The sequence below is a fragment of the Haliaeetus leucocephalus genome, unplaced genomic scaffold (assembly GCF_000737465.1).
Source record: "Haliaeetus leucocephalus isolate CR32 unplaced genomic scaffold, Haliaeetus_leucocephalus-4.0 Scaffold656, whole genome shotgun sequence".
NCBI lineage: Eukaryota > Metazoa > Chordata > Aves > Accipitriformes > Accipitridae > Haliaeetus > Haliaeetus leucocephalus.
This window is the reverse complement of record NW_010973092.1, coordinates 275,954-293,774: the sequence shown is the minus strand read 5'-3', so window position 1 is coordinate 293,774 and position 17,821 is coordinate 275,954. Positions and strand designations below refer to the sequence as shown.

General features: G+C 40.3%; 1 protein-coding gene across 2 annotated transcripts in view; it reads right to left on the bottom strand.

Moving 5' to 3' along the window:
- Window positions 1-5,529: 5,529 nt before the first annotated feature.
- The window catches only part of JAKMIP2 (janus kinase and microtubule interacting protein 2), a 35,194-nt gene continuing 22,902 nt past the window's right edge, over window positions 5,530-17,821 (bottom strand). The window contains exons 15-21 of one of the 2 annotated variants that reach the window (XM_010578763.1): window positions 16,936-17,001; window positions 16,023-16,091; window positions 14,862-14,939; window positions 13,777-13,980; window positions 12,087-12,152; window positions 10,406-10,478; window positions 5,530-5,580 (exon numbers count right to left, since the gene is read on the bottom strand). In XM_010578763.1, coding sequence (XP_010577065.1) covers window positions 10,428-10,478; window positions 12,087-12,152; window positions 13,777-13,980; window positions 14,862-14,939; window positions 16,023-16,091; window positions 16,936-17,001 — 534 coding nt within the window. In that variant the 3' untranslated portion in view covers window positions 5,530-5,580; window positions 10,406-10,427. Of the gene's footprint in view, window positions 5,581-10,405; window positions 10,479-12,086; window positions 12,153-13,776; window positions 13,981-14,861; window positions 14,940-16,022; window positions 16,092-16,935; window positions 17,002-17,821 lie in introns of those variants that run through there. The other variant, XM_010578764.1, reaches the window with a different exon arrangement.

Below are 17,821 nucleotides of genomic sequence, written 5' to 3'. Positions count from 1 at the left end.
CCCGCCCTCCTCATTCACACCGCAGGCGCTCCTTGGTGACACAGGGAGTGCAGCGCTTTGGGGGGGGAAGAGAGCGTAAGCCCGTGTTGCGGACAGTTGCTTGTGGCTGCGCTTGTGCAGCTTCTCTGCAGCGCACGGCTGACCCTGATCCTTGTTTCACAGGGAGAGATGCACAAAGGCAGGTATCGGCACTGCAGAGCATCGCGAGACTGTGAGCAGAGAAAGGGAGATTCTGAGGCCTTTCCTTTTTTTTCGAACTGGGGCAAGAGTCAAATAAGGGTCCCCCCATACACTCTTCTTTCTCCCCAAACTCTAGCAAAAAGAAGGCAGCTGCTTTTTTTTTTTTTTTTTTTTTCTGCACAGGCCTAGCAAAAAACCCAGTAAATTCCAACTTGGGCCCATGCTGAGAAAGCTGCCTGCCTTCCCCTTATCAACAAAGTACTTCAGGATGTCCATTCAAGCTTTTTAATAGATTTACGTTCCAGAGTGTGCTGTGTTACGGCCCAACCTCTCCAGCCGTCCTCTCCTTGGGTGGCAGGCACATCAGAGGGAGAGAGCAGGCAAGGAAGGCGTGTCTCTGTTGCTCAGCTTTAACATGGTTCCTCCAAACAAATTCCAGACAGACACCGGATATATCCATGAACGTAAAGTGAGATTTTTTTTTAAAAATGCTGCTGTTTTATTTTTTATACAAACTAAAACACCAGAGGTCATTGAATCCTATATTAAATACATAAATTAAAAAATAACCATTCATAAAACTTTACATACAATAAGGATTCTCTTCTACACGTTAATACATATAGTACAGATACATGTCCAGTGTTTATCAAAGGGTCATTCTGCCAAGTCCTGTACAATTCTGTTCTGGAATAGACATCAAAAAAAATTGGGAACAAAAAGTATATATAAAAACACACAGGTGCTGATGTGAGGGTGGGCAGGGGAAAAGAAAAAACCCTTTGAATCCCAGCAACTGTGTGGCTGTTCATTGAACCTTGCCCTAGTGAGAAGGAGAGCCTGGCCTATTCAGTCTTCATGGCATGCCATGGAATGGAAAGCTTCAGGGGTTCAGAGGATGTTTCCCACCGAGATGAGGGCAGGGAGTTGGAAAATGAAGCATGTCTACAAAAAAGTCTCCATGGTCCTCCAGGCACATCAACAAGGGAGGATGGAGCTGTGAGCCAGGCTGATAATACTGCAAGAAGCCCTATTTCCTTGCACAACCCCAACTGCCTAAATTCATCTCACCTAACTCGGCCCCCATCTGAAGTGCTTAAACTGAAAGAATAGTCATCAAAATCTCCTGACTTGGGTCAGTGGAGAAAAAGCAGCAAGTCAGATTTTGGTCAAGCTGACTTGCACTACGTTATGTGGCTCATCTACTGCTTTGATGGTATGGATAGCCTGGAGTGCTGGTACTCCTGCTATGGCCTAGGATGGAATGGATGGGAGGAATCCAGGGCTACATTTGCTGTCCTCAAAGGCTGCAATAAATTGATTTTTAGTTTGCTGGTTGGGTTGGGGGGGGGGGGGAGGAGGTTGGCTGCAGTGACTAATTTGAGAGAGGATTCTCAATACTTTGCCTCAATGAGTGTCAGGAACAGCAGAAAGCCTGGATAAACAGCTTCAGGACAGAGAAGGGGGGAGAACCCAGAAAAACAGATCCAAAAACTAGTTGCCCATGAGATGTAAAACTAAATCACGAGGAGCATACCAGTTGTGGCAGCTAAAAAAGTCTAGATTCAGTTCCCCATACCTAGATTGGAAGTATACTTTCATAAGCTATAGCAACGATTTACTATATACAATAGGGAATATATATATGTGTATATATGTATATATGTACATATACATATATAGATACATGTGTATTTATATATACACACAAACATCAAACTTATTTTGATCTAGCTGACAGCAGAAAGTTTGTATTATGTCAGCAAGTGTGTTTTAGGCATGGCTTATGCTGCAAGGGGAGTAAAGCAGCTGTTGTTCAGCTCTCTGCAATCTTTTAAAAGTTTGCAGACCAAGATGAGCTGTGGACTGTCTACCACCTTCCACCCCACCCTGAGCCTTGGAAATGGAGCACCTGCATGCGTATGTATTCAGTAAGAGGAGGAGAAATGATGCAAAAATGACAAATAAGATGTGCATACCATGGCTCAGGGGGCCTAAATGATGAAGCGTGCCACAAGATCAGTCAGGTTATGTTCTGAAACTAGGTACTTCTATCTGTCTGTGAACCTTCCCTATGACTGCCTGAAAGAAACATTTCTAGTCCTCTTTTTTTTTTTAACCAAAGCAGAGGCAGAAGTTACTGCACCATCACAGAAAACAGGTGCTGCTCATTCTTTTGCAAGAAGAGTTCAATGTTTTAATAGCTGGCCCTAATGCTAGGGAAAACAGTTTCCAGCCTGTATTTACTTGCAGGACACTGCAGCCAAGTGGTATGAAATGAACTGGTGCTGTAACAGGGGAAAAAACAGTGAGAGGAGGAAGAGGGAATAACCAGGGAGGAAAACCCCCTTTTTGTAGCTAACAAGATGTTGTAAAGTTGCTTAGTGATCTACAGATGTCACAGGTGTGGGACGAGACTCTCAAAGGGCCTGACTCCAGAGCTTCAGGACTGAACTGCTAGCAGCACTCTTGGAAAGCACACGTAGGTTTGGGCCAACCTTATCCACAGATTCTTCTGCGGGGGAATAAGAATTTGAACAAAGAGCATGCAACGTACCTGCATTCATTTAACATATCTGCCTACAAATCTGTTTTTTAAAAAATGAACCAACAAACATACAGTTGGTGCAGAATTCAGTAAACCCCTTGACTGAAACAGACTGCTTCAAGAAGATGTGGTCATTCTGTAATTTAAATTAATTTTAAGGAGCAGGAAAAAAAAATCACTTACTAATAGCTTCTAACCTTTGATGGAAGGCTTAACACAATCTCATGGCATGCAAGAAATGAGGATATTAGGAGCCTTTGTGGAGAAATGGAGCCCAGCATTGCAATCCAGTTGGGTGAATGGACACTAATGATTAAAAGCTATTCTGGCCAAAAAATATCTGTGAGGGGCAGGCATCCTTGATACTTGAGGAACTTCATCCCTGCTATGGCTGAGGAACTGCTTTTGACCTGCTGAGTTGCTGTGGCAAGTTACTTCATTGGTTTGTGCCTCAGTTGCTTCATCTGTAAAAATAAACAAGCAAACAAAGGAAAGACTCTTTGTAAAGCACTTTTAAAGCTTCTGATGGGCAGAGTCTGTGTGTGTAAGATGCTGGTACACGAGCCCTGTTTTGAAGGTTTAAGTAATGCACAGGCTGTATTCTGGCCCTTAGTTTTCTATTTTGTAATACAGACATCCATTTCTCCCAGTTAAAATTAAGGCTCCATTGGGGAAGACACAGCTCAAATAAGGAGCCTTGCCACAGGAACCTGAAGTCTAAACAGGCATGACTCCATTTCCAGGGAAATGAAAACAGAGGCACAGAGAAGTGCATCGTCATGCCCAGCTCATACAGCACATTGGTGAGAAAAGGGAAGATGGGTGCAGCTGGGCTGCTTTGCCGCCAGCAGGCACAGGACCTTCACAATGTTTGCTGCAGGTGTGGCACTCCTCAGGGTTCTTACTGACTTACTATAGTCTTACTGACTACAGGGGGCATGGACCTGTGATGCCTCAGGGAGGCACCAGGACTGGGTTCCAGGCTTGGTGATTAGAGAGGTAAGTAATGCTTTGAAATGCAAACTACTTCTAGTTATTTTTATGTGTGGAAAAATCTAAACAGGCTAACAATACTTCTTACTTCTAATAAGGATGTGTTCACACAGCTTTTCCCCATTTTTGGTTTATGTGTCATTGATCAGGAAGCCAGCTAACAAAGTCAGTTTGACAAGCCAAACCAAAACATTTGTTCCAAGCTGGGACAAAACAGTTGGAAGCTGATGCTTTGTGGAACATACCACATGGACAAGGGGGTTGGCTTTTTCCCCCTCTGTCCTCCAACATATTTCTTTTCTTTCTCAGAAACTACTCTGTAGGTCCAATCCAGTGATCCTCAGTGTATTATTCAAATAGTAAAACCAAGTATAGTCATTATTATCTCAATGGCAGTCTTTAAAGAGTATGAAAAGTATCTGACAATAGACAGGCTGTTCTTCGTGGAGGGAGGGTGAAGAGAGATAAGGCTACAACTGTCAGAAATCCTCCTTACGCCAGACACCCTCTTCTCCCCTTCCTTTGCCGAGTAGGGTGATGCTTTGTTACGATCTGAAGCGCAAAACATGGTGCCCTGTCTTGCCCATCCTGCAATAAACCAGAATGCGTTTTCCTTTCTTCCCCCCACATTGCAGCTGTCATTTGTTCCTGAGGTTAAAACCAAAGAGGGAGAGGAGGAGTCCCTGCAGTGAGAAAGCCAGACAGTTCAAACTGAATGCTTTGTTGTCAGCATCTCTCCACGGCTTGTAAGTATTTCTCCTGCTCTGTCCTGTTAACTTTTGATCGATTTGTGGGATGACAGTGTCACATTTAAACGATTGCCCTGCACAGCAGGGATAAATTTTTCTGTTTTAACTTTGGTTCCATGCCCAAGACACACTGACTTGATCAGCTGAAAGTGGTTCCTTCCCTTTAAGTTCTTCCTAAGTGATGTAGGTTCACAGTTTATTTTTCTTCCCCTTTTGTAATTTCAACATATAGAATTTCATTAGATGCAGCATATATCATAGCTTGAGACAGGAACTGTCAAGTAACAAATCTTGAGTGATGGCTTTAAAATACAAGGTGGTTGCAGTCTTGGCTACAGGTTGTTCATTTTTATACTTTTTAAAATAGGTGTAAACAATGTTCTCCTCATCGGTGGGGTGGAAGCATTTGCCTTTATAAAGACTTATCTGTGTGGTCGGGCACTCTAAAGATAAAAGAAAAAAAGAACATCTGTATCAGATAAGTGAGAAGTTCCTCTACCTACGTATCCCAGCTAACAAGATGCAGTCTATCAATCAGAAAGTTGAAAAGATCTGTTCTTACAGTTATCAGCATAAACTGTTTCTGTTTGTCCGTATTAAAGGCATTTGTGAAAATTCTGGGTATTTTGCCAAGCCTCTCCATTTAACCCTATGAAGTACAGCCCTCTGGTCCATAAAAGTCCCCATGGGCATCTTCAGATGAATAGTTACACATCAGTTTCAATAACTCTTGAACCAACACTGCAGCAATAAGGCAAACACAGACTGCTCTTGTTCCGAGGAAGCCTACCCTACCTATGGAAAAGGATTGCAGTTCCCAGGTTCAAAAACAGGGGAAAAAAGGGCATATTTTGTCTTTGTTCTCTCAGCATTCAAGCCTATGTGGTAAAATTCACTGAGTGCAAAATCCATGTAGGCCAGACTTCCCTATGTGATCACAAATAAGTGAATGCGTATATTCACAAGCACAGAAAAAATGCAGGTAGGAAAATCCCACATAAACAGGAATTAGAGAGCTTCTGGTCTGGATACTATATATTGCTGCCCATGGTTTCATTCATGCTTGTCCTTCCTTATCTGAAAAGTACAGCAGTGACTGCTGTGCTCACTCTGAGAAAGAAACCAGAAAGTATAATCTGCAATTGCATTGTGGTTTGCTCTCATCCAGTTAAAAGGTTGGTAAAGGATAAACGGCAGCAAGGCACAAATGAAACCAAAGACCTTCCATCATCACATGGCTTCCTATGTACATTTCAAGGATGCATTGTGCTTTTTGTTTGTTTTATCAAGGATCTGTTTGAAGTCTCTTATGATACGGTTAACAAAGTTAACTTGCACCCAGTGGAAGTAAAGCAATTTTGCAAAGATCCCCCTGATGATAAATATCTCAGTAGTTCTAAGAACCAGAAATCCTGATAGCACACTCCCCATGCCATGCTCACTCTTGCTGAGTTAATTCAAATGTCAAAGTCACCTGGGTAGGCAGGTGGTTTTTAAAGTGAATGGGAAACACGTATCAATGTTAGTTATTCTCACTAATTCCATGTATTCCAGCCTCAGAAAATATGACCTTGCTAAAATCCCTCTCAATCTTGCCAACACCATTCCCAAATTGCTTCTGTCTCGAGATTTCCCCTCAGGCATTGAAGGGTAAAGATCCCACGAAGGGAAATAGAGGGGGTGAAGACTAAGATCAGGCAGAGGATAAGGATCTAACAGCTGCTTACCACTGCCTTGTGTTTGAGGAATTGCTACAAGACTTGATACTTTGCACTTGTAGAGTGACTTGCCTTGGTAAAACACTCTACAGATATCATGCTTGCTGTGATGCTGGGCCTGCTGTAGCTGTCTTTACAGTTCAAGGGAGTTGACAGCAACACAGATCCTCTGAAAAAGCATCGAGTTTATATATCCCACACACACATCTCACCCTTCAAGATTTTTCCATTTTCATAGTCAATGTCCCATTCCCTACATCACTATATCTCCACCACTATCATGGCTACTTCCTCTGCCATTCAGCTCACAGGAATCCATCTTCTTGTTCCCTACCTGACATTCATAGCCAAATATGCAAAAGCAGGATGGGAAAGGCAAAAGAACCATTCATCTCCTGGGTGGTCCTAGGAGTGGCACAACACACCAGCAGGCTCTCTGGGGCTGTAAACCACATTTCAGCTGTCTCTGATGCTTCTTGTCCTCTCTAATGGGAGCAGAGACATAAGTCATTCGAACCAGACCCTTGTGCACTCCCAGGGCCAGCCTCTATGGAGCAACAGTGAATCCAGCGAATGAAACTCTTCTCATGTTGGTGCTGTAGTTAGAGCAGCCTTCCTGGGCTCAGTGAAGTTACACCAAAGGGATTTACACCTGCTAAGCCTTAGATGTTGTTTAAAACAAGCAGAAAACCTACTGAAGGAGATTGGACCAGGGAGAGGGTGGGGGTGGAAATGAAGTCTTGACACGATCCCTAAGGGATCTATGTAAAACCCCAGCAATGAAATCGGCCTCAACGCTGCTCTGGTTCTGTTGCAGCTGTGACAGTCCTGCTAGTCCTAAAAGGGGCAGAAAAATGCTTACATTTCTTTTGACTATTAGTCCTACTCAATGAATGTGCCAGTGAAGAGCGCATCAAATTAGCTAGATGTCACCGAGCAGCCACATGCAGGTAGAACAATGACTGCAAGTGAATAATAATAAATCTGCTAGAATTTTAGGAGGAATGTAGAGTTCTGATCTTAAACACCTCATTAGCTTTTCTAACCAGCCAATACCCACCCTCAAATTAGGCCAAAAGGGCACAAGTGTTATCAGCAAATGTGGAGGTTTTGCTGTATTTTTTTGATGGTCCTGATTCTTCTCCTTCTATATATGCGGTTCTCCCTGTCCTGCTTTGAGAAGAGGGAAGGAATGGCTCTTCTGCAAAATTCAGTCTGCCTTTGAATACATTACAGAGTTAATTGTGAGGCTGTTAAAACACATTTTTTCTTAGCATGCAGAGACTGAAATGTTACAGGGCACTTGAGATATCTTCACAGGCTCCAAGACAAAGAGTTAATCAGCACTGCTGGAATTCCAATGTAACAGAATAATGGGGGGGGGAGTGTTTCTATTTTGGGAAATGCTTATTTCAAAAGATACAGGTATATACCTGCAGTTCCTGAAAAGCCAAGTGACTCATCCATGTTATGTTATAATTCTTAGTTCGTCTTCCTTTCTCTTCTGTGCTAGCATACCAAAACCATGCATACAGCCTCAGGAAGCGTACACTGACATTTTTGTCCTGGGACTAGGGATTTCCTACTCTAAGTTCAATTACAGGTGGATTAAATTTTTCATGTGAATCATCTTTTTCTTTTCTAAGGAAAAACATCATATCTATAAACATATAAACAAAAGTTATTTTTATGCATTTTTGTGGATCTTCTTGGCATTTGCATCTACTACTGAGGAGTTTTTTTAAACTTCTGAAAAAATTTATTTCAAAACTAAAAACAATTAAAAAGATCAGGAAGATGAGTTCTAATATTAATGAAAATTTTATTTTTTATTTCTCAGGATGTATGCTCTACTTCAAAGACTTTACTGGGTGCTCCATCTTAAGAGACAGGATTAGGAAAAAATGTTCAGTAGTTTAATGTAATGAATGCATTTTTAATCAAGGTGACCTAAACTGAGCAAGGGATATCTTTTGAGGCACATTTTCAAAGAAATAAGAACCCCTTCCCCATTTCCAACTTTTCTTCCATCATAGCAGACACCAGCATTAGTAAAACTAGGATGTATAAACTTCTTACTAATTCTGTAGCTGTACCAGAAGAGGCAAATATTCAGTAGAAAACCAATTCCATACCCATACAGGTGGAAAATATAGGTGCAAACTGTACATACAGAAAATTCTGAACCTCTTATTGCCCCAGTTTTTTCTCATACACTTCACAAGGACTTTATTGTAGCTGTGATAGAAACTGAAAAAGGACAACAGTATAGGCAAATGGGAAAAACTCATGCAGACAGGTTTTTGCAAATGTATCAGTTCCCTGTGAGTTTTCAAGGCGCACCTTAAATCCAAGACTTTTTTTTTTTTTTTTTTTTTTGACTCTCCCTCTAGGTTGGCTGCTTGTTCTGGACTCATGATTCTGTGGTACAGCAAAAGACAGAGTCATATAAAATTATTTGCTACTACTGTGTACTGTGAATATTTTGGTTTCTTAAAATTAGCCTATATGTAATTTGGCTGTTTTAGAAGACTTCCTGATTTTTTTCCCTACTGTGAATAAGCAAGAAACTGTAAAATCAAATTTTCACCAGTCATGGCCACTCAAAACATCTCACAGCTGCTGTGCTGTGTCATCGTTCCCCAAAATCCTGCGGCAGGAGCATTAGTAAGTATGCAGTCATAACTTAATCTGTTTAATGTTCAGTGGATCAAGGCAGTATGTTTTAAATAGTAGCAACTCTATAATGATATTGGCCATTGTTTACAGAAGCTGTTATCACTGATCTGTCTACATTCCTCTGATTCTTTCTTATGGTTCATTCCCTATTCAGCCCAACCTCCATATATATTGCTGCCTCAGCCCATAAAAACATTCTTTTTGAGGTCTGGCCAGCCAAAGAGGCAGTGGATTCCAGCTGATGTGGCTAATTCTGAGAGCTCTCTCTGCATCAGCATGAAACTGCAAAAGAAATCCTTGATCTAGCTGAAATGAAGCTTCCCTTAGAAGGAAAAGGAAAACTCACCAAACTGGACCCATACGACTTGGTTATAATCAATACCTTGAATTGCACCTGGAAATAAAGGCTGAGCTAATACAAATGGTGGAAGGGCATGACGAAACATCTTTCACACACAACTGTATTCTCAGCTTGCCTCAAGTGCAGGGCAGAAGAATTTACTCATTGACATAGCTCAAGCTAGAGCTAAGACATACAGTGAGAAATTTAATGGTATGGGTCTGTCCCCAAATCAGAAAATTTTGATCTGTCATTACATGTTCTTGAGTCCTTAACATAACATTATCTAGGCTGTGTTCTACTTCTGTTATCTTGGATCCAAAGATCCTCCTAGCCCAGCATCCTGGTTCTGAAAGTGGCTAGACACAGAGGGAAAGATGTGAAGGCCATGCACATTATAGTTCCCCGATTTATTTCCCCATCTTCACATTGCTTTATGAGCTCTGAACTTTCAGCTGCTAAGCATGCTGTGGCAAAGACTTCTTTACAGCCTACATCATTAACTATCAATTTTTGTTTACTTTAAACTTATTACATTATAATTGCTTGTACTGGAGAAGACAGTGAATGATAGCAATCTATCCATCCATCCATCCATTCTATGACAAATTTTCTAGACCTCTCTCATACCTCCTTTTAACACTGTCTTGCTTTCTGAGCAAGAGAAATCCTTCCATCTCTCTGTCTCCCTCTTCCTGTCTCTCAGCAGCTGATCATTCTTCCTTGCCCTCCTCTGTATCTCTCCTATTTCTGGGCACTAAGCTCTACCTGTTATAACCTCCTGATCTATTTCCCGAGTGTCAGTTCAGAGCCCATCATAGTGTGTATATGGTTGAGATTTACAACTGTTTTCCTTCTGCATCGCTTTGCAAACATCACCATTGAGTTTCACCTGTAATTCTCTTGGCTGTTTGATACTGTGAAATTCTTGTTAGCTTTTATTTTTACAATTCTGAATAGCACAGTATCACCAGCAAGCTTTGACAATTCACTTACAAGTACATTGGATAGTGTTGGTCTGACTGCAACTCCCTGTGGCAACTCACTAGTGTGATGATCCTTTGTTGTGAACTATTACAAACTGACAACGACCTGCTGAATTCTCTGACTCCAGACATACACAAGAACACACAAGGATGTGATCCTCAGCTCTGTGCAAGAAGCGCTAGCTTTGAGGAAAGAAACAAAATAGTCTTACCTTTCCAAGAGGCACATTGACATCAAGGCCAAAGAATAAAGGCAAGAGAGAAGAACAAGAATAGAAATAGAAACTGCAGAAGAAAAAGAAGATTGCATAAAAACTAAAGGTCATGGCATTGTAAGCATCAGGATTATTTTTGCGCTCTGTAGGACAATTAGAATAACTATGTGCATTCAGAAAACACTGTATTTCCCTAGTTATTTCTGTAAGTACCATACTACCTCCTAGGCTTAGAAAACAGATCTTATTAATTTTGGTGATGAATTACAATTGGCACCATATTGAAAGCCTGAGGTATAACTGTCACTATGAACCACCACGGGTTGACTGAAGTCACAAAGCTGGTTATCAAAACCAGCATGGGTGATATTTTTAAGTGTGTTAAAAAACAGTACCTGCAATCCATGCTGGAAATAGCCTGGAAATATATATATATATATATATATATACACACACACACGCATAATATCAAACCCTAACCATTAAATGTTTAAGAATCTATTTTTGGATGTCTCATTTGAATCATGAATGTGTTGTCTTTGTTGTTGTCATTGACATCTAAGAGATGAGAATTTTTGTGAGTCAAAAGCTCTTTTGAAAATTGACACTAAGAAGTCTCCTATTCAAGGTCTTCATTTGACCATGGCATAAGTTTTGCTTTGGTTTTTTTTTTATTTTCACCACAGATTATCATCTGTTATTTTTCCAAGTTAATATATTAGAAAGAAAGACACTGAGTCCTTGTAGCACAAAAATATTGAAAGAAAAGTGGAAAGAATTATGTGTATCAAGTTTTGCATTATGCCCACTTGTTTCACTTTAGGAACATACATACAAACTGAAAGGGCTCATTAGCACTGCTGTCACTGTACTAATATAGCCATTATTTCATGTTACAATTTACACATGGACATTGATATTTACTAATGTAAATACACTGGCAAGGCTACCACTAGAGATGCATCTTACACCAGTCTGGCACTTCTAGAAAAGACATTATTGGTAGCAGTACACTGTGCCCATGCTATGATCTTTTTTCAACTATCCTATCTAACCTAGGTACAAGTAGCAAAACTCAATGTGACGGTTGGCCTTATTCACCTAAAAAATGCAGTGCATATTTTGAGAGAGAGAGAGAGTGTGTATATATATATAGTATATATAAAGAATGTGCATATATAGTTCTTTGACAGTTCAGTTTAAGGGGAAGATTCTGGTATCGTATTTATACTGCATAGTCAATTACAAGCTTCAATAAAGATGATAGCATGAGAACCTGAGTTCCCTTGTCTTGCCAGATAAGGACAATCTTCAAATCTTCACTCAGTTTCATTCAGTCCTTCCTGCTTGCTAGCCTCATCTTGCCTTTAGTGGAAGTATTGCCTGTCTACCAACACAGCACTTAACAGTCAAGTAAAGGCTTCTTCATTTGGTACAGTATTATCCACCATAATTAAAAGTGTTTGGCATTTATTTCCTCAAATGAAATGTTGTGGAGGAGACTCTTAAGATTAAAGTCTGTATATACTGAAACACAAATTGAAAAGAAAGCATAGTAGACCACCACCAGCAGGTCCACCTGATTCAGCTAAACAAAAAGGTCATGTAGTTCAAGAGAGCTAGGTCATTACTTTCAAAAAAGTTGATCGGTGTGCTTCAGAAGCATAACAGAACCAACCTTTTCCTCCAGATCCTTAATTTGTCTCTTTTGGATGTCAGTTTTATCTTCCAAATCTCGGATCCTCTGGAAATCAGAAAAGAAAGCATCTAGACTAAATTCTCAGTAAATTTGCTCCGCTGAACAAGTAACTTAATGTTCCAAGTGCCAAAAGCCTACAAATTAACAAATCCATTTCTTTGGCAGGGATAGTCTTGTGTAATACCATGACTCCGTCCACTAACCTGACCTAACCCCAACTTTACCATGTGTACAACTGCTCAAAATATGCTACTGCATATATCTGACTGTATTGTCAAATGCTGGACATTAATATCAATAGTGGATCTGTTTCATATTATCTATTTTATATTAATCCTGTGTTAAATAGGTGGTAAGTGTAAGATCATGGTTATACTTTTAAGAATTATATCATGATTCATTAAGATTTCTCACAGTTTGATGTGTTGAAAGAGGATTAAATTGTTATTCTTAGATCTGAAATGATAAATGTATACAATACTATGGAAACATTGATTTTGTAGTGAGTGGGATATATGTAACTTATAGACAAGGTGTATTTTTTTTTAGTAGAGCTAGGTACTTCTAGAAAAATTACATAACATGAGATAAACTTTTGGCCCCTTGGGAAGAGAGATCCCACAGAACGGGTAACAGAAAATGAGGCCTTGAATCTCAGTATCTTTTCTCTATTTAGTCAGGGCATAAGACAGCTGGCTAGCAAACAGCGGAGATACAGCGAGGCAAACCAGGAGACACCTGGAGGCCCTGGCACCTGGAGAGCAGACAGTGCCCCGTGACCATCTTCCTAATTGTCTGGAGATGAGACAACTAGCTTATGGCAGCTTTCAAACACTATCTCTTCCTTTCCTTGCCTCTCAGCCTTTCCCAAGCCCATCTGCAACTGAGGCTGGCTAAGAGCTGTTCAAAGAAGCCAGAACTGCTGTGGCAGTGTTAATCAGGGCAGCGGTCATGGCTGAAATCAAGAAGCTCCTCACGCTGCAAAGGCCTGGTAAGAAGAAATAAGGGTGGACCAGTCTCAAGTCTCTAACTTGGGATCAAGCAGGACTGTGAAAATAAGTCTTCCTGTGAAGCAGAAACCCAAACCACTGGGCATATGCTTTCTGCCTTTTTCCCATAAACATTTGAGTAAGTTTTGTTTCATTGTGCAGCTGTCACATTAATTAGCATGCTGTGACTGTTTACCATTTTGCTCTAGGACCTCACAGCTTGCGGAGCAGCAAACTTGGTCTTCGAACGCAAAATGTAGTACAATATCTCAGCAGTGAAACGTAACAACTGCTCACTTTGGGGGGCAGAGCATAAGTGTCTGGAAAAACAGCTAACTCTCCTGTGTAATACCAGCCAAAAGCATTCATACAGTTCCTCTTTTGTCCAGTCCAATAACTAAGGATGATCATTTTTATTACAAAGCTAGATTCATGTGTACAGAATTCTGGATGAAAACTGTTGTTTGGAATTGTAAGACTCAAAACATGCCAAAACAATCCTCCACAAGGTAGTATCACATGTGTTTGTGCACGCAGTAAAGAAGCAAAGTATGAAACAACTCAAAAAACTATATGCCAGGCTCTCTCACGACCTGGAGCTTGCCTGCATTTGACCTCAGCTTATGTTCTTATACAGCAAAGCTGAGTAGATATGGATGTGCGTGGCTCCTTTTTCTTACCTGATGAGCCTGCTGGAGCAGCTCCATCCTCTCCTGAAGAATCTGGCAATCATATTCTCTGCTTTTCCTCAGCATCTGACGTCTTAGCTTTTCTACTGCTGTCCTTAGCTCTTCCTGCTGTTTTTCAGTGAGTAGTTCCCCAAACTTTATCACCGTTTCTTGCTGCAAAGCATTGTACAAGGTGGCTTCAAGTTCCTGGATCCTCTGGTTGATGCAATACCAAAAGCCAGTTAGAGATGAAACATTGTTTAAAACACAGTGGGAGCTGGGGGGTCGGTGGCAGATTCAGGCACCTGCATGAGAGGTGGTCCCTGTGCTCAAGTGTGCAAAAATGTGAAAAACAGAACTCATAAAATGGTTCAGTGTTTTGACAAAAGGATATGAACTTTCATTTTTAAAATATTTTAATCTTAATTTTCACTGAAATCCCTCACTTCAACTTTTTAAGCAGTTACAGACATGATTAGGAGTTGGATAAAATTTTCATACCTATTTTGTAAGTGTAAAGATGAATATTTCACCAATTCTAAAATTTTGACCCATTGTGCTAAAAAACAAAAGAGGAAAGATTGGAGGCCACTGGCAGACTACTTTGCTCTTAATCCTGCTAATCAATGAGCATTCTCATTAACTTGACAAAACAAACATGATGAACTTGCACAGCCAGTTATCAGACCTATGTATCAGAATTTGATATAGCAGCGTTTAGAGCAGGAACTCTTGCTTTTTGTGGCATATTGTCTTCTTGCTATGACATGTGCAAAATGGCCAAGATTCCAAATCTGAGTTCCAGTTGGTTGCACTGACTCCAGTCGGACAAGCCAACATTAATGAGCAGTATCTGCCTTTAACTGACAAAAAGAGTTTCAGACTTCAGGAGATCTGCCTTTTTGTGACATGAAAAACCTAGGTGTCATGTTGAAGCTTTGCAGATTGCATGGTAGTACATTAGAAGAATGGGAAAAAAACAAAGAAAAAAAAAGATACTAAGAAAAAATCAAAAACCTCTCTTCCTGATCCAACAAGAGTCTGTGTCCTGTGACAGTGCTGGCCAATATGTGCTGTAGAATTTCCTTTGTACATACCATGTATGCTTGGTCAAGAGCTTGCTTCCTGTAGTCTAATTCTTCCTCCAAATAACCTTTTATCTTGCAAAATTGCTCCTACAATGAAGGATCATTTGGACAGAAAAATGAATTAGCTACTCAAAGTACTTCGGGACGTTGTATTAAATCAACTACAGATATCCGACTCAGGCAGGACTAGGAGACTGGTCTTAAACTGGCTCTCCGCAGAGTAATTAATATCTGACTCAGCTAGAAAAGAAGGAAGGGAAAATAGCTGTGGATTGCTTTTGTATGATAATACATCAGATCTACATGGAACTAAATCCATCATCTCTTTGTTGACTTCAGTGATATTGCTTGGCATTTCAGTAGCGTAGTTTAGGGGTTTCTGTGTGATTTTTCTAAAGTTACCTCCTCTGGCATCATGGACAACTACTTTTCTGCTTTCTCTTGTTTTGGAAGAAGTGTGAAAGTGCAATAAACTAAACAGAAACTAAACAGGCATATTCACATTCACATTATTTGTGGGAAGCTGCTGTGCCTTAACTTCTCAGCCTGCCTTAAGCTATATTGACTCAAGTACAGACATACCATAGGAACAGAATGTAAACCACTACAGCTATTCAACTCTTGTAGTTATGCTTGTTCATCTTGTATGTTACTTCCATTAACTAGAATAAGAACAGAGTAAAGTACTAACTTTACTGGTGCTACAGGAACTTCAGTTCAGCTGTGAATGTTTTGCCTTTAGGATGGTACGCGCTTAAAATGTAATGAAACAAAAGAGCGTGATAATTCTTTAGTTTCCCACATAGTGGTATTGAATACAATGTAATACAACAGCTAATGTTTAGACTGTGAATCTTATGAGAGAAAGAGTGTGGCTATTTACATCTCTGAAAAACACCGAGCAACCTTTGGGTCCTCCATAGTTATTAATAAACAGTCATCCTCATGGAAAGAGAGGGAAAGTTTTCACTATTTCTGTTTCTGTTATTCTGCTGTTGCATTGAACCAGACTAGTAAAAATTTTATGGATTCACCAATAATCAGAGAAAGCCTGCATACTTAATTTGCCAAAAGACCCTTTTAGTTATCTTTTGGCACACCAAGTAAATGTGACACACGCAGTGTCTTGCCCCTAAAATGTGAAATGTGTACTAAAGGAAGTTTGCTTACCATATCACTTTCCAGTTCCATCATCTTCTGATGCAAAGCAGCTTCAGCTCCCTCAATCTGCTGGATCCACTGGAGGGAAGACAATGAGAGCTGTAACCTGCTGTGTTTTCTAGGCACACGGGCAGTGGCAAATGGGACATCTGCAGAATCTTGTTCGTCTATTTGTAGTAACCTATTGCTAGTTCTGGGCCCATCTTGAGGCTGTTCTCCTGTGACGGGGCAGCCACAATGTCTGTAGGTAGCACTTGACAGAGAAGCAGCAAGAGGACCACCATTACCGCATCACTGGAAGATGGAAAAGCACACTTCCTTGGATGGACAGGGAACCCATTTCATCCCATGGACAAGGGCCCACGATGGGGCTCTAGCATCTCAAAAATAGCTTAGCTGGATAGACAGCAATTCTCTTTACAGAGGAGGAATTGTTGAGTAGAATCCTTGGAAGCTGTCACATTGACAAAATTGTGTGCTGCATTTGAGCCACAGAAAGCAATTTTAACCAACCCTCACTTTCTTTTTAATTTCCAAAACAAGGAACTTAAGACACATAGTTTCAGTGGCAATTTTGCATACAGATCCCTTCAGAAGCTTTGGAAATCTCAGGAATATATATATATAAAATATATATATAATCCCATGCTATAACTAATTATGGCTTAAATGTCTGATGGTTTCTCATTCAGTTTACAGTTGCAAGTTTCATTTGACAGTTGTTTTGACTTCACAGCTTGGGCCAGCTGTGTTTAGTATTTTTCCTGCTTAAGCAAGGTGTTTGGGACTGTGCTGGCACAGTTTACTTTACCTGGGGAATCACTTCCTACACTAGAAAGTTTGACAATATTAACAACAACAGAGCAGAAAATTTCCAGTGTTAGATGAGGCCTTAGATAACACATGAGAAAAGCAAATTTACCTTTTCTGCCAAGGACAATACAGTGGAAGCCTGAATTATGGCCACTTGTTCTTCATTTCTTAAATTCTGTGAAGAAAAAGAAAGGGAAGAAAAAAATTGGCAGCAATTTCCTGCATGAATAAAGATAGTCCAGGCTACAGACTAGGTCTATAGTTTTCAGGGGATCCCTGTAGTACGGGTATCCTATTCCCATCCAAACATTCAGAGTCTGTTAACATATTAAAAAGAACACTGCTTTTGCCTTTCTGCATGATATGGACTAACTATATGTTTTCATTCCATTACACCTTATGAGAAATGTAAACTGAGACCCATTTGTCTTCATGCTAGTTCTACAAAGCTGAATTTCCATTAAAGCTTTTGTAAAAATAATGCTCGTTTACACCAGCATGTGAATTGACAATCATGATCCTTCATTTTTATTTCTTATACACTTTCTTAAAACATATCTAAAGTTGGCCAGAGATAGAGGATGATCTCTTTTACACGTGTGACTGAAGTGGGCACCAATGCCCACTTAGCAAGGCACAAGGGATTTAATTCTTGCATGTTTATGAAACTGTTTGCAGAGGAATCCCAGTCCTGATGAAGATGTGGTTGGCTCAGACTGCCAAACTAATTCACATGCTTTCCTGAATGACTGGAGTGCAGTCAGGCCCAGTTCCAAGTATCAGTGGCCTTGGACATTCTTCCCAGTCTGCTAAACCGGATGTTAAAGCTGCTACTTCATTACTAGTTCTCAGACTATTGAAGTCTCACAAATCCTTAACTTACAGACATAAACACTCCTTAAATGAATTGTTCTGATATTACGTAATTTAACAAGCATCTTAGAAAATAGTCATGATAATTACAGATTTCACTTACTCTACTGTACAAAGTGCAG